The sequence below is a fragment of the Puma concolor genome, chromosome A3, assembly GCF_028749965.1.
Source record: "Puma concolor isolate L17-30 chromosome A3, mPumCon1.1.hap2, whole genome shotgun sequence".
NCBI lineage: Eukaryota > Metazoa > Chordata > Mammalia > Carnivora > Felidae > Puma > Puma concolor.
This window is the reverse complement of record NC_141669.1, coordinates 1,138,563-1,154,663: the sequence shown is the minus strand read 5'-3', so window position 1 is coordinate 1,154,663 and position 16,101 is coordinate 1,138,563. Positions and strand designations below refer to the sequence as shown.

Here is a 16,101-nt window from a genome sequence, read left to right as displayed (position 1 = left end):
AAGCGGACGGTTGTGTGGGGGCAGGTGCTGTGGCTCAGTCCTCCTGGCTTCCCACCGGCACCTGTCACCCCCTCCCGCTTCCCCAGAGTAGCGGCCTCTCACGGAGGACCAGACAGAGGATGACATATGCAAACTGTCAGGGCCTGTTCCCGACACGTGTAAACGCAAACACTGTCTCCCAGCAACGGGCCGCTTGACTCCTGGTGCTGCCAAACCACATCCTGCCGTGTCTCCGTGCTGACTTCACTTACTATTCTAGCTCATTCCATTGGAAGAATAACAAAATACTTGATTCTCAGATGAAAAGTCATTATTTAATCCATTTTATTTAAAAATCAGGCTTGGGTTTCTCTATTCACCGGTGACCACCTTCTTAATAAATACCATGTGATTCCAGAGAGTATAGGCGTGTCTTACAACTCACCAGTGTATGTGCTGTTACATGGCCAACCGATGTTCAGGGCTGACGCGCAGGAGATGTAGGGAGGCCCCGCTTCCCTGCCCCATCTGGAACGTTCCCCACCCCCACGGCCCCTGCCCAGCGCTCCCTGCTCTGCATGCCCACTACACTAAGGTTGAGAGAACCTTCTTCTTTCCACATGTGTGTTCCCGACCATGCCCATCACAAGTGTGTGTAGGACTGTCCATTGTGAACCAACCCAGCCTTTGTTAAAATGATCGCGTACTCGTATCCGGACCATTTCTGTGTTTTAACGCTGGGCTGTCTTCTCTGCCTCTTCCTTGTCAAGTTCTTGCCATGCATGAGAATGTTCTCAAGTGTCCTACTCCGGGCTGCACAGGGCGAGGGCATGTAAATAGCAACAGAAACTCGCACAGAAGGTAAGCAAAGCGTCCTGCGCCCCACGCTGCAGGGAAGGCGGCTCCCCGACAGCCCCATCCCCGTCCCTCGGGAGGGAGTGCGCCCCTGCACCCCTCCCCCTCCTGGGTCGCTCTCTGGGAGCGGAGGGTACTGGTGCATGGTGCATGGGGAAGCAAATCCGGAGAACCGTTTTCGAAGCGTGGACTTTTTTACTTGTTCCGCTCATTCGTCCTGCGTCCTCTAGAAGGCGCCCTCCTTGGTGTGAGGAACGGATCCACAGCCCTCTGTGGGGAATGCTCAGCTACCCTCGCGGGTGGGGAGAAGCTCTCCTGTGCGCACCGTGCAGGGAAGGGTTCCAGCGCCCCAAGGCTGGGGGGTCTGTGACCCAACCGAGTTGCCTCTAAAACTCTGCCGAAACCCCAGTCATCAGTGTGGACGCGGTGTGGACACAAAACACTAGCAAGTGTCCAAAAGGGCTAGTTGGGGGGCATTTGGCATGACCGTGAGCCGGGTACGTAGGCGTACCCGGAATCACACTTTTGCTCTGACAAGTTCCAATTCTGTTTCCTCCCCTGTTCTGACTTTTACCAAGTTGCTCATGATATTCAGATCATATCAAATACTTCTTTATCAATAACGGAGTGATTCTGTTACGGTCCACCTCATGGTCTGTACTTTCAGTTTCAAAAGCACACGTAAAATTATGCCTAAGTGGAGGAAATGGTTATGAGTTTCATCTTAATCTCTGCTTGCCTGACTGGTGAATGTTGTTACTTGTGTGAAGTTTACCATGAAACAAATCACGACCCTGTGCCCCTCAGAGATCCTCCAGGACTCAGTCTGCCGAAGAAAGGGATGATCAGTAGGTCGGTTCAGTTCACGCCGAGCACTGTTCCATATGGTCTTTACAATATCAGCCCCCTCCTCAAACCTGGGCGGGGCCGTGTATTTTTGAGATGTGACGCACACGTGGGGTGAGCATCCGCACATGTGTGTAGATATATATACAGACACACAAAGAATAGACACCGTGAGTTCATGAGGAATAAGCCCAAACACAAGAGAGCCAACCTGCCATCTCTTCCATGAGCATTTAGTTCCAAAAACCACTTAACGGTGGTCCTAGAGACTATCCTGCTTCCTCCCCAGTGCCATTCGTCCCCCGGGGAGGGCGTGAACGAGCTGGTCAGTGACAAGCCAGAGCGCTGTGGTCGGTGGCGCTCACGGGGTCAGCCGAGAGCTCGCCTTCTGGTGCCGGTCAGAGACCTGCCGTTCTAGGGCTCATCCGGCCCAGATGGCTAGATCCTCGTCTCCAGAAACATCCCGGAATGGAATCTGTGTCTGAAATTTCAACTCGCTCCTGTACTCTTGAATGACACGGAACTTGGCTTGCCGTCACTGGAAAGGATTGCGTGCCCTTGGTGCACGGCCTGGCCCTCAGCACCGTCCACCGGAGACCCAGAGGAACCCGTGCAAGGTGCAGCCGCAGTTGTTGCTCTCTAACCCGTCCCATCAGGAAATCCCACGGCAGGTGTGGGAACCCGCGCTGGAGCCTTCTCGCGCCGACCAGGGGAGAGGGGGAGGTGGTCACGGGGTCAGTGTGCCGTGAAGCCGCTGGAGGAGACAGCTCAGCCCCCTCTCTGTCCTTGCAGCCTCTCTGGATGTCCTATTGCTGCCGCGGAGAAACTGGCAAAGGCCCAGGAGAAGCACCAGAGCTGCGATGTGTCCAAGTCCAACCAGGCCTCAGACCGCGTGCTAAGGTACCAGATGCCGAGCGCGTCGCCTCATGAGAGCCGCGCGTGCCCAGCATGCCAGGGCACGTGGGGGTCCGGACCGGGCGGGCGGGCTCACGCCACGGCAGGCGGGCACGCGGTCACCGGTGCGGGTAAAAGAGCCGAGCCCCCGGCCCACCTCTCGCCCGCAGGGCTGTGTGAGGGCAGGGGGTCGCTTCGGTGGTCGGGGCCTCCGTCCGCCTGCTGTCGGTGGACAGGGTTGGTTCTGGTTTTCTTTCTGGCCTTGAAAGTATTCGGTGATTCTCTGAATGTGGGGGGAGGGAGGGGAGCTCTACACGTGAATGAGACAGTCACCCGAAGTGGTTTTATCTTAATGCGGACGAGAGGGCGGGAGGCCAGCCCGCAGCCCGGCACCCCTCCCGGTGGGTGCGGAAGCCGTTCTCCGCACGGGAGCCCTCGGGGGGCCTTCTCCCCTCAGCCACCCGACTGAGAACCCGAAGCGGCCAAGCGACTCACGTGAACCCGCTCAGTCCCTGACGGTCCAAGCAGGAAGACCTCAGAGATCACCTGGTCCAGCCCACTGTTTTCTTTTGTGATTTTTTAATGTTTCTGTATTTTGAGAGAGAGAGAGAGAGAGAGCAGAAGCGGGGGAGGTGCAGAGAGAGGGGGAGAGAGAGAATCCTAAGCAGGCTCCATGCCGTCAGCACAGAGCCCGACGCAGGGCTCGAACTCACAGACCGTGAGACCATGACTGGAGCCAAAGTCTGACGTTCAACCGACTGAGCCCCGCCCCCAGGCGCCCCCACCCACTGTTTTCTTAAGTTTAGAAAAGAAGGATTCTCGGGAGGGGGTGGAGAGAGAAAACTTCATCCCAGACAGGACCCACCCACCAGCTCATTTCCACTTGCCCCCCGCACACCCCGGGCTGCGTGGCCATCGTCGGGGATTCCGACTCTTCATTGGACGTGGTAGTGGGAACACGCCCCGTGTCCTTACAAAGGCGGCCCTGGTGGCCGTGGTGGCTTCAGACCTTCTCCAGTGGGAGGTCACTGGCACAGAAAACAGGCGCTCCCTCGGAGGCATTTAGGTTGGTTCCAAGTCTTGCTGTTAAAAAGGAAGCAGTACGTTCGTGCGCATGTGTGCTCACGCACACACACACACACACACACACACACACACACACACACAGTTTTGATTACACACACACACACAGTTTTGATTCTGTTCAATTACCAATTCTTTCTTTGGGATAAATCACCTGGAAAAAAATCACTGTTCAAATGGCCTGAACACCTGCTTGGTTTTGTTGTGTATTATTTTGAAGCATTCTGAAGGGATTTTACCACAGTCGTTAAACACCCTTTTGTCCCTCAATAGAAAAGTTAAAGTCTTTATGGAAAATGAGAAATACTGAAATAGGCAAAAATAAGAAAAATAAAAATCATTTATAATCCCACTATTTAGAGACAAGCCCTCCATAAATGTTGGTGTGCATCCTTCTAGACCTCTCCGTGTGCCCTCTTCCCAGAAGGTAAAGCAGACAGGGGGCGAATGGCTGCCCCCTCGGGCCCCGTCCTCCTGAGGAGACGACTGTGGGCCACAAATGGTGCACCTGTAGGCTTTCTTTACATGCCCAGGCTGGGCCTGGCGAGGAGGGGCCACAGAGGGAAGGACCCTCAGCCACCATAGCGGGAGGCACCGGGGAGCCAGCCCGGGCCGTGGGGACTGGGGGCTCTCTCTGGAGGAGTTAACTCCAGGCTGGCGAATGGGCCAGGCCTCCGGGCTCCCCGTGCTCCCCAGCTCCCGACGGCTCACCGCAGGCACTGACGTCCCAGTTAGGAACATGATCTGGGGGACCTGGTCCCCGGGTGGGCCACCTTTGTGTTCCCCGTGGTGTCTCCATGCGGGGATGCTCACTCGGTGGGCGAGGGAAGAGACAGGAAGGGAGGAAAGAGATCGCTTAAACCTACACTTATGTAGCTAAGAGTTGAAAAGTCTTCATGCAGGGTGTCCAACAGGAAGGCTTAGTGTTTCCAGTTCTGTCCCAGTTTTCCACTCCCCGGCCGCGGAGGCCGGCCTCCGTCACAGCCTCTGTCCGTCACCAAGTGCCACCTTCTCTCCGATGCCTCTGCTCCAGGCGCCGCTGCTTCTGAGCTGGGCCTAGAGTTTTGAAGGTTTGGGGACCACGCTTCCCCGCCTTGCCCCCTAAGCAGAGCAGATTCCTCCTGGCCCCATGCTACCCACCTCCTGAGAGCCCCCAGTGATGCTGTCGCCGCACCTGCCTCTCCCCTCTCACCCCTGCACTTGTGCCCCTGGACCACTTACCTACCTGGACAGCTGACCTCACACCTCGATTCGTAAACTAATGTCACACTCTGCCTGCTCTTGGAAGACAAGGCCACGAGTTTTATTCACTTCCGCACCTCCACGTGTTACCTGGAAAAGGGCCTCCAATAACAGGCGTTCCACGAATCACCACATTATTTCGTTAATTTGACGAGAAGACGCTGAATTAATGAAACCAAAATAAATGTGTTGATGATCTGGTAAAATACTAGCATGATGGGGGGCTGAGTGAAGAATGCAAGGAGTCCTCTGCACAACTTGCCTGTAAATCTGAAGTGATTTCCCAAAACAGTTTAAAAATCCCACCCATGAGATCAGGAAATAGGTGAGCACACACACGCACGCACACGCACAGCACAAGGCAGAATAGTGATGAGCGTATGGAACTGAGTGCTTCTCCATTTAAATACTTCATTCGAGAGTCTGGAAAGCTGAACGACTACCCATAAAAGCACGGAGGCACAGGCTGGTGTTTGTCAAAACACATCACATGTTCTGTTTTAACATCCAGTTTTGCGTCAGCCCATGTCCCTAAGGGTATGTCTCTAATTTCCGCTTATTCTTTTTCTTAAATGTTTTTTTTTTTTGAAATTTTTTTAATGTTTATTTATTTTTGAGACAGAGCATGAACAGGGGAGGGTCAGAGAGAGAAGGAGGCACAGAATCTGAAACAGGCTCCGGGCTCTGAGCTGTCAGCACAGAGCCCGACACGGGGCTCAAACTCACGGACTGTGAGATCATGACCTGAGCCAAAGTCGGCCGCTTAACCGAGTGAGCCACCCAGGCACCCCTCTTTTTCTTAAATGTTTATTTATTTTTTGAGAGACAGAGACAGAGCATGAGCAGGGGAGGGGCAGAGAGCGAGGGAGACACAGGATCGGAAGCAGGCTCCAGGCTCCGAGCTGGCAGCACAGAGCCCGATGTGGGGCTCGAACTCATGCACCGCGAGATCACGACCTGAGCTGAAGTCGGACGCTTAACCGACTGAGCCCCCCAGGTGCCCCTGTGCCCAACATTTTAAAAGATAAAGATGAAGCTTATCAAAAAACTTGTAATAGCTTAGTCTTTGAGCAAATACTACCCTTTCACCTCATATTTCCCTGATTTCTTCTTTTTTAAAAATGCTTGTTTTTATTTTTGAGAGACGGGGGGGGGGGGGGAGAGAGGAGAGAGAGAGAGCACAAGCGGGGAAGGGGAAGAGAAAGAGGGAGACAGAGGGTCCGAAGCAGGCTCTGCACTGACAGCAGTGAGCCCAATGCGGGGCTCAAACTCACGGGCTGTGAGATTACGACATGAGCCGAAGTCGGACGCCCAACTGAGCCCCCCAGGCGCCCCTCCGCTTATTCCTTTGAGGAAAAGGTCTTACTAGCCCACCTCCTTTGCTGTGACTCTTTGTCTCTGAAGCCACTGGGAAAGGAAGGCCCGGCTGTGAGGTCTTTCCCATGTTCATCAAGCCGGCTAGGACTCCAAAAAAGAAATAAGGGGAAAAGTTAAAGGTCTTGCTTTCGTTCTCTTTATTGGCGTGTTGAAAGTCAGCGGATGGCTTATGCGGTGCTATAAAATCCCGGCACATGTGGTCTGTGCTCGGGAAGGTGGGATTTGAGCAACGTGCCCTCGTTTTGATGTGAACCGTGTCTTCCCTGCCGCCGCGAGAAAGTAAACTACTGGTTATCTCTTGTTTGCTCGTAGGCCAATGTGCTTTGTCAAGCAGCTCGAGATCCCTCACTACGGCTACAGAAACAACGTCCCCACGACCACGCCTCGCTCCAACCTGGCCAAAGAGCTAGAGAAATATTCCAAGACCTCGTTTGAGTACAACAGTTACGACAGCCATACTTACGGCAAGCGGGCCATAGCCCCCAAGGTGCAAACCAGGGATATATCCCCCAAAGGATATGATGGTAGGAGGTGCACACTCTTATACACGAGAGTCACGCTTGCCGTTAATAATGTTGTTGTTGTGTCTATCCGTTCCCTGCACACTGGTCGAGCATGTGGTCCCTTGGGTACCAAAGAAAAGCATGCCCACCTGGGCGCACCTGTGTGCTCACGGGTGTGGGTGAGCGGGAGCCCTGCGGGAGGGAGAAAGCCGCCCTTCCCTCGGGGTTTCCAAGGCAACGCATTCTGGCCGCTTTCAGATGCGGACAGAGCGAGCCTTTGGCCGGTCTGCATTCGGCTGTGCTGCTGCCGCGTCCTTAGGTTCATGAACTTCCTCTAGTCGATGGCCCCAACGCAGAGAAGCCTGGGAGAGCCGGAAGTAGCCCCCAGCACCAGCACTTTGCAGTCATCTCAACCTCGGATGCACATTAGATTCATCTGGGGAGATTTTAAAACTTCTATTGTCTGGGATGCACCCCAGACTAATTAGACCGGAACCCCCGGGGGCGCTGCCTGTGTGGTGACATTTTCTAAGTTGCCAGTGATTCCAAGGTGCATCCAAGGGCACACGATTTCTACCGGTGTCACCCAGCCTCTTTCCAGCAGGCACCGGCCCTGGCCTGTTCCTCCACCGCAAGTGGGGCCAGGCAGGACCGCCCCCTGTGACCTAGCGACCACGCATCCGCCAGAAACAAAGAGCAGGTAGAACAGATGAGATGCCACCTCCTCAGGAGGGGGCAGCTTCCTTCCTCTCTCGGGTTCTGGGCCCTCCGCCAGGGGCGTGAACTAGTTGCCTTCGGTTCCCACTGCTAACATGGTAAGTCGTTGAACCAGAGAGGGACCACTGCGTTTCTCTGACACCATGTATTTATCCGACCGCAACTCTGCTTGGAATTCTAGGATATATATGGACCGAGTTGGCAAGCGTTTCCAACTAAGATGTGGGTTATAGGAGTTCTGATGACTTATAAGTCTTATCTTGGTGTTCTGTAGCGGAGGCAAGGAGATGGGCCTTTAAAGATCTTTTAACTCCTCTCTGAAAAAGATCTTTAATTAAAATCACAGCACACAAAAAAGTTCATTTCGATTGAACGCTTGGGGAGTTCCAAAACCTCTTTACAATTCAGTGTGAGTTGCTGTGCATGTTTCTAAGTTATGGTAGTCATTCTTTGCCTTAATAACAATTAATACGCATAGTGAATGAAATTTAGTATTTCCTAGATGTGTTGCATATTGATTATCCTTGTGTGTATCGATTCTCAACGTAGAGGAAGAAAAATGTAGGTGGAGAAAAGGGAGTGTCTTAGGGTATAACAGAAAATAGTTATTTTTGTTCTGTTTATTTTATCCCAATGATTTGCCAATTTCTGGTTTGTGAGAATTTTATCCATGTGATTGCGAAGGAAGGATCAAAAAAACTGAACCCACATCATCAGGGTTCCGCTTACATGATTTCCGATTCAGTGACATCTCACGGTGACTGGAGAAGGAGTTCCTCTGGAAGCCTGTCTTCCCGCACCTGCTTGCCACACCTGTTGTTATGTGTGGCCTGATTTCCTTAACCTCATAGTTATGGTTGCACTTTGGGTGAGGTCACGACCAGTAGAGAACATTTTCCTGTGCCAGAAGTCAAACCTACTTGGGTGTATTCTCGGCTATTCCATTTAGGAGCTGCGTGGTGTGGGGCAGATAATCTTCCTGGGTGTTAGTGGTTAGTTCGTGAGTTAGTGGTCCACCCCATGGACCTCACAGAGCTGTTGTGAGAATTGGCTGACAGCTCTAGAGAGTTGGACAGACATTTGATCATTGGCATTCATTCTCACCGACCCTGAAAACACCTGTTGTCGGAAACCAGGGCTGAGCCATGCTCTTCAGCTGGCCCACAAGGAAGCAAGAATACAGAAGAAAAACTTCAATATTCCGTCTTTAAGAAAGGAGAAAAAAGCAAAAGAAAGGCAGTCTTTCACCACAATTTACCAAGAAAAGCATCGGTGACTCCATGTTTTCCTTACACTAGATTCATCTGACAGACTTTTAAAACATCAAAGAAAGTGCCCATTAAGGATGAGACAGGTCAGTTTTCTTGATGGGATAGAGCTGAGAAGAGCCTTCCCTGGACCTTTGCACCACAGAGCAACTGTAGTCTGTGGTCCCTACAAGAGCGTCCTCCCTGGGACTTGCTGCAGGTGCAGAGAATTGAGTCATTGCTCTTGAAGAATAACCATGAAATGAGCCTATTGTGAGGAGAAGCATAACGCGTGGGAGGAAGGGGCAGGACCATGGAAATGCCAAACAGGAAAAAAGAGTAGGACCTTTCTCTCCAGTGTTTGGATATCATGACTTAGGTCCCACCACCTGTGATCAAAAACACTCAACACACATTGATGTAGTTGCCTGCATTCTTCCAGACACTGGCTAGTTGTTATCTGTCTTTCTATCTGTCTATCCACCCATCCACCCATCCATCCATCAGTTTGTTCATCCATCCATCCATCCATCCGTCTGTTCATCCATCCATCCATCCATTCGTCTATCCATCCATCCATCCATCCATCCATCCATTCGTCTATCCTTCCATCCATCCATCCATCCATCCGTCTATCCATCCATCCACATTCATCCACTCATCTGTCTATCATGTATCATCTATCTATCTCTTCTTTCCCTCTGGATGTCAAGTTTCAAGGAAGAGCTTGAGAACAAATGGAAGGCAGTGAAACACACACTCATGCAGGCAATGAAGGAAGGAATCCATTCTGGAGGAATTAGCATGAGCTTTATTGAAGTGGCAAACCTTACACTTGATCATGAGCTTGAGTAGAAGTTATACAAAGACAGAAGCCCCATGGGCTGGTAGGAATGGCCAGTGGCCTGGCAAGGTGCCTGAAAGTAGGAACAGGCAACTGTGGAGAGGGCGACGAGATGGCTGTGTATCACCCACTGTGCCAAGGAGCTTGGGGTTCTCTCTCATAAGGCTTGAAAGTCTACATGCAGGGCATTCAAGGAGGGAAAGTGGGAAAGAATGTGGGGCTCCTGCACATGTGTGTCGGCCCTGCCCTCTCCCATGGGCACCAGGCTGGCATCTCCCCTTACCTGTTTGTTACCATGAGCTGAGAATGGCTCTAATATGTTTAAATTGTTGGGGGAAAGGAAGAATTTGTGACATCTAAAAATCACGTGACATTCAAATTTCGGCGTTCATAGGTAAAGCTGTACGGGCCCCTGGCCACCCTCATCTGTTTGGCCCGTGACCGCTTTCGCACAACGGCAGAGCTGAGTGCTTCTGCCGGAGACCGTGGGGCCGACGACACCTAGACTACTGTCTGGTGTTTTACAGGAACAGCTGCCAACCCCAGGCTAAGACATCTCCACTGTTGTCTCTGGGCAACTTATCAAGGCCCCAAGCTCTGTCCAAACCCATAGTCGCGAGAGCCCCCACGGGCTCCCACCACGAGCCTCCCTTTGTATTGTTGCCAACTCCCAGATCCTCCAAGCTAAGCACTTAGTGATCGACTGGACTTTCTCTTTGCTCCTCAGACTCAGTACCACCCCGATGTGCTAACCTTCCACCTTCCACCCCACCTGGGCCCCCCGGCTGGCGGAGCTGCTTGGATGGCCGTCTGGGGTGAATCCTCAGGAGCCGGGCCCTCCAGGCCTCCTCGCTGCTGCCCCCAGCCAGCTCTCCCCAGAAGGCCCCCGTCCTGCCCGCGCCTGGCCGCGGGCTGCCCCGGGGCCCGTCGCTCCCAGGGCCTCTCAGACTCTCAGCGCTCTGACTCGACCCGGCCGGCACTAATCAGCCCTCCTCCTAACTTCACGAGGTCGCTTGTGCAGAACCGGACAACTGTCCTTGGCCCACACGCAGCTCTGGGCCCCACCCATGGCAGTTCAGGGTAAACAGCTGATCTTCCCACTGGACCGGAAGCGCCCGTCCCGATTCAAACCTCACAGTGCCGGGGTCGGTCAGGCAGACCGGGGCCATGCAGAGAACACCACCTGACTGCATGGGTGAGCGGGAAAATGGAGAGTCCCAACTGGGATCCGATGCTGTAAGTAACGTGAGCGAACGACGGGCAGACCTCCTCTAGCGGGGTCTCTCAAAAAGCCCCTTTCCCACGTATCCTCTGCGTCTGTCTCCATGCGCTCAAGACGACGCCGACTTACGTGGACACTGTGAGAGTCGGCGCCGTGAATCAGGGTGTGCGGATGCCTGAATCTAACCAAGCTGCCGGCTGCCGGCTCCCAGCCCGCGGGTGAAGCCTCAGGAGGCGAACGTCTGGACTATGCTCTTTATGTCTGGTTTTCGTAAGGACGCATCGGTCTGTTCCCTTGTGTCAACACATCAGAAGGTGGGCATTCCTGGAGGAAGGAGGCACACGCTTAGCACAGGGTCACAAGAAGGCTCTGGTTGGAAGCTGGTTGCTTTTACTTTCCAACTTGTCATATTTAGTCAGTAGAAATCCCACGGAGTCTTTCTTTGTCCCGCCAGAGAGGGCAGAATCCTTGAAGAGGGGTCTCAACGTGGGGTGGGGCCTGGCTGGCTGCCGCGGTTGCCGCGCGTGGTGACGGCAGTCTCGTGGGAAAGCGTGCACCCCATAACCTCCAGTGACAGGCCGACACGTGGAGGGACACTGACAGTTCTGTCTGCTGACTGACTGGGAAGGGGAGCGCATTTGGTCGCGGTCAGCGGTCAGCGTCGCCGGCTTTGCGAGCATCCTACGAGTAGGAGCCACGTTACCCGGAAGACTTGAAGTCCACACTCTTGTTTTCGTTTCGAATGAAAGGAGGAAGGAGGGGTCACGTTGAGTAGGAGGCCGCACATGACGTGGATGCCTGCCCCAGGACTTCTCCTGCGTCAGGCCCATCAGCAGGTGGCCCCCAGGTCAGTCACGGCTAGGATTCTGCCCCAACCCCAGAATTCAAGATTCCAACGTTTGCTGCGGTACACGCAGTTTCCCAAAAGTTTGCTGCCATTTGTCGTATGAACACGTGTCCTGCTTCCTTTCTTTCAAAAATTGAAATTTGCTCCTTTCATCCCGAAGTGGCCTTTTCTCTCACGTACGTGCACCACATTTCTTTCCTGAGCCAGCGGCTAACCCTCGCTAGGGACGGGAACCCTGATAAATACTATTTCATTTCTCCTACAATTTTTATATCCTTATTTTTATTTATTTTTGAGACAGCGTGAGCAGAGGAGGGGCAGAGAGAGAGGGAGTCCCAAGCAGGCTCCACCCTGAAAACAGCGAGCCTGACCGGGGCTCCGACTCAGGTGCCCTGTGATCATGACCTGAGCCGAAGTCGGCTGCTCAACCGACTGAGCCCCCCAGGCGCCCTGACAGTCCTGTTTTTGTGTCAAAATTGTAAATGGTGTAAAGCCACGACTTCAGCCCAGGCAGAGCGTACCCCAAGCTGCTGTGTCACGCGGTTCCCTGTGCCTGATGCTCAGGTCTGGCACGGGGGGCTGTCTCTCCAGGGAGGGTCTCTGTCGGGTGCCCCTGCGTTGCTGCCTCAGCCCCCCAGGCCACTGGCACCCACTGTGCCGTCTTCTGCTTAGACAAGCTGCCTTCGCTGAAGAAAGGGGAAGGAAGGTCACACCGCAGACACGCCAACAGGTGTGTGACGAGTCCTCGAGGAGAGAGAGCTGGCCCGCTCTCGAACCGGGTCCGAGTGTGTGCAGTCACCCTCTGGTCCACGCAAGGGGACTTCAAACGGCCACCTGCCCGTGCAGCAGCTCTGTGACTCGCGGTGGGGGCCGTGGGGGGGCCTGGTGGCCCCCGCACCCCAGGGCCCGCGTGCTCTCTGCCAGCATCTGACCCAGGGACGAGATGGAAGTGGCCTTCGGTCCAAAGTTGCAAGTTCTCAACCGTGAGGCCTTCTTTATTCTGCCACTTGTATCCGAATGAGGTGTTCTGGGCACCCTCGTGCCATTGCTCACGATGACCGACCGTGCCGGTGCGGGAGGGGGGGTCCGTTGGTCACATCGCCGGGTGTGCCCCTCCCTCCGGGAGGAAAGCGCTGCGCGTGTCCTCCACGGAGAGCGGCTCCAGGTACGGACCGCTGCTGCCAGCGCTGGACACGCGGGGAGAGCCGGCCGAGTCGCTTTGGAAAGGACGCGCAAACGTGCGGGTGGGTCGGGAAAGAGCCGCTCGAGGACGGAGCGCGGGACCCCGTGAGGGAGAGGACCGTGGGCATCTCCCGCGCCCCCAGCTTCGCCCTGGGTGACCCCTCACTGCCCAGGACCCCAGGGGAGATCTGACAGCCTGCAGGTGGACAGACAGCCTGTGGCTCTGCCGCCCCTGGCAATGGCCACAGGGCCCGGACGAATAACCCACAAACGTTTTCCCACCCGCGTGCCAGAGATTCCGAACGAACAAAAGCAACACTTGCTCCCAAGTGGCTGAGCCGTGGGTGGCGCGGGTTGTTCACCAGGGCATCCTGGGAGCCAGGCTCCCCGCGGGTGACAGGAGGCCGTCATGACGAGGAGGAGGGCCGGTGTGGGCGTGCACGTGGCCGCCCTGCCCTGCTCACCTTGGGCTCAGCCTACGGCCTGTGCCATCGTCTGTCCCTTGACATTGCTGGTTCCTCCGTGTGGCTCTTTATTAGAATCACAGGAGCAGGCTTTTCCTGAGGAAAAGGGTGTTTTGGTCCCTCATGCTCAGCCAGACCGCCACCCCCCAAAGCACACAGGCCCCCACCAGGCTGTGCGGTTGCACACAAGACAGCGAGCCCCACGTGGCCACTGAGGCCCCTCCCGGCCGGAAGGAGCGGCCAGTCTCTGGAGCCATGAGGTCTGTGGGGTCCCGTGGCCCCCCTGAGCCCATGAGCAGTCATGACCGGGACACCCCTCCTCCAGGCTCGAGCAGGCCGGCACGCTGGTCACGCCCTGACCTCAGGGGACCCAATCCTAACCAGGTGTGCGCCTCTAAATGGATTGGGTGGTGGCCACCGCAGCCACGTGTGGCCTGCCAGAGAGATGCGTGCGTCTCCCCTGCCGCCGCCCCCCCCCACACCCGGCTCTGTCCCCGCCAACTTCCCAGGGTCACAGGGGAAAGGCCAGATGGGCTTTTCTCCACCGATCGGCCCCCTCCCCCGCCGCTGGCGCGGGTGTGCCCCGGGCGGCGGGAGGGCAGCGGTGCGGGTGGCGGGGCGCGGGGCCCCGCTCTGCCGTCGCCCCGTTGGCGGGGACCCGAGTCACCCCTGTCCCCGTGTCTCCCCAGCGAAGCGGTACTGCAAGAACGCCAGCCCCAGCAGCAGCACCACCAGCAGCTACGCGCCCAGCAGCAGCAGCAACCTGAGCTGCGGGGGCGGAAGCAGCGCCAGCAGCACGTGCAGCAAGAGCAGCTTCGACTACGCGCACGACATGGAGGCGGCGCACATGGCCGCCACGGCCATCCTCAACCTGTCCACGCGCTGCCGAGAGATGCCGCAGAACCTGTCCACCAAGCCGCAGGACCTGTGCGCCGCGCGGGTACGCGACCCCCCCCCCCCCCCCCCGCCGGGCGCCCACGGCCGGGCCGTGCGCGCCCCCTGGAGCCCGCGCCCCCGGTGCTACTTCCCCCACAAAGCGCGCGACCTAGGGAGCCCCAAGCGTGGCTTTGCTGGGAGCGGCTTCAATCGCACGCGTCCCAGGACGACTGGCTCTCTGACGCGGGGGGCGGGAGGGGGGCACGCGCAGGCCTGTTAGAGTAACGTGTGCGTGGACCCTGCCCTTAGGACCCAGGGGCGGTTCTGGAAACAGGACAGCCAGTGCCCTCTCGTCGGTTCAGTGGCCACAGGGACAGTAGGAAACTGAAGCGGCCACGTGCCCGGAACCCTGAACACCAGGAGGGTCGGGTGGCCCCGCTGTCAAATCAAGCACAGGACTGTCCCTTCGCTCCCAGTGGGTCACTAGTATCAGGGAAGAAAGAAAGTAGAATCCAGTCTCCGCTGGGACTGCCACGCATCCCGGCTGGCTTTCATTAGTGCGGAGACGTCTGTCCGCAGGGTCTGTCACCTTGCTGGCGTGGGGGCAGGACGGTCCCTCGGGCTGCTGCAGAGCAGAGGGCGCCACCTGGCGGGGGCCACTCCGTCACCCCCTCTCCTGTACTAGCCCAGCCGGCCATGCACCCTGAGCACTCAGACCTGAGGGGACTCCTTACGAGTACTTGTGATGCGTATGAATGGAGACAGGCCAGTAATTTCATGTTTTGCAAATGCTTTCTTTACTTTTTTTTTTTTAATGTTTATTTATTTTTGAGACAGAGAGAGACAGAGCATGAACGGGGGAGGGTCAGAGAGAAAGGGAGACACAGAATCTGAGGCTCCAGGCTCTGAGCTGTCAGCACAGAGCCCGACGCGGGGCTTGAACTCACGGACCGTGAGATCATGACCTGAGCCGAAGTCGGACGCTTAACCGACTGAGCCACCCAGGCTCCCTGCTTTCTTTACTGTTAATATTTTTATTCCATGATTATGGAGAAGTGTCAGGGGCGTGCGATTTCTGTGGTGATCAGGGCTGCCAAAATTCGAGGCTAGCATGGACGGGCTTCCCTGGCAAGGAGGAAAAAAAAAAAAAAAAAAAAGACAGTAACCCCTTCGGATTTTGTTTCACTTTATTAAACCTAAGACTGAGAGAATTAACTCCAACATTATGAAGGCTAAATTAGTAGGAGAGCTTGAAAGCCGGAGTGCTCACGGACAGGAAGAGCACAGACAGAATCCCGCTCGGTAATTTATCAAGGTAGCAGCCTGGATGGGCGACGTCCCCGCAGCTTCCCTCCACTGTGACGTCCAGAGGAGACAGCTGCCAGACGCTGGGGTAGGCAGCAGCTTTCACGCCAGCCTGAAACCCGAATTTTGCTCAAGAGAGTGTAACTCTCCGGGAACGGAAGCGGAGGGTGGTTGGCGGTATTTCTCTCTCTGCCCTTCATGTGTCCTTCCTTGCCTCCCTCCTCCGGAGAGGCAAGGTCTGAAGACTTCTTCGTCTGTTTCAAAGCGTCATTTAAAAAAAAAAAAAAAAAAAAACCCTCACCCTGTACTTCTTTATTTTTTTAAGACAGTTGTCTCAATTTCGGGCTTGCTGAAACGCAGAGTAGGTCAGACTGGAATCACTGGACTAGAGGTCATTTGAGCTGTGATTGCACACCTCCCTCCCTTAAGGTGGAAAAGGCTGTTCATCGCAGCCTTTCTTGTTGGAAAGTAAATTCTGGCTCCTCCTCCCTCGCCCTCCATGCCTCTGACTGGTCTGTTCTCCTCCTCTCCCGGTCTTGAAATATTTGCATCAGTGAAACTGAAGGCGAATTTTTTAGCGTAAACCCACATCTATCTCTGATCTCTTAAACGGTATTT

General features: G+C 55.3%; 1 protein-coding gene across 14 annotated transcripts in view; it reads left to right on the top strand.

The window, feature by feature from the left end:
• Positions 1–16,101, top strand: part of MYT1L (myelin transcription factor 1 like) — a 427,914-nt gene that overhangs the window by 342,732 nt on the left and 69,081 nt on the right. For all 14 annotated transcript variants that reach the window (XM_086699913.1, XM_086699905.1, XM_086699917.1 and 11 more), the window contains 4 exons: positions 750–840; positions 2,473–2,580; positions 6,589–6,800; positions 13,992–14,242. In XM_086699913.1, coding sequence (XP_086556039.1) covers positions 750–840; positions 2,473–2,580; positions 6,589–6,800; positions 13,992–14,242 — 662 coding nt within the window. The remainder of the gene's footprint in view (positions 1–749; positions 841–2,472; positions 2,581–6,588; positions 6,801–13,991; positions 14,243–16,101) is intronic.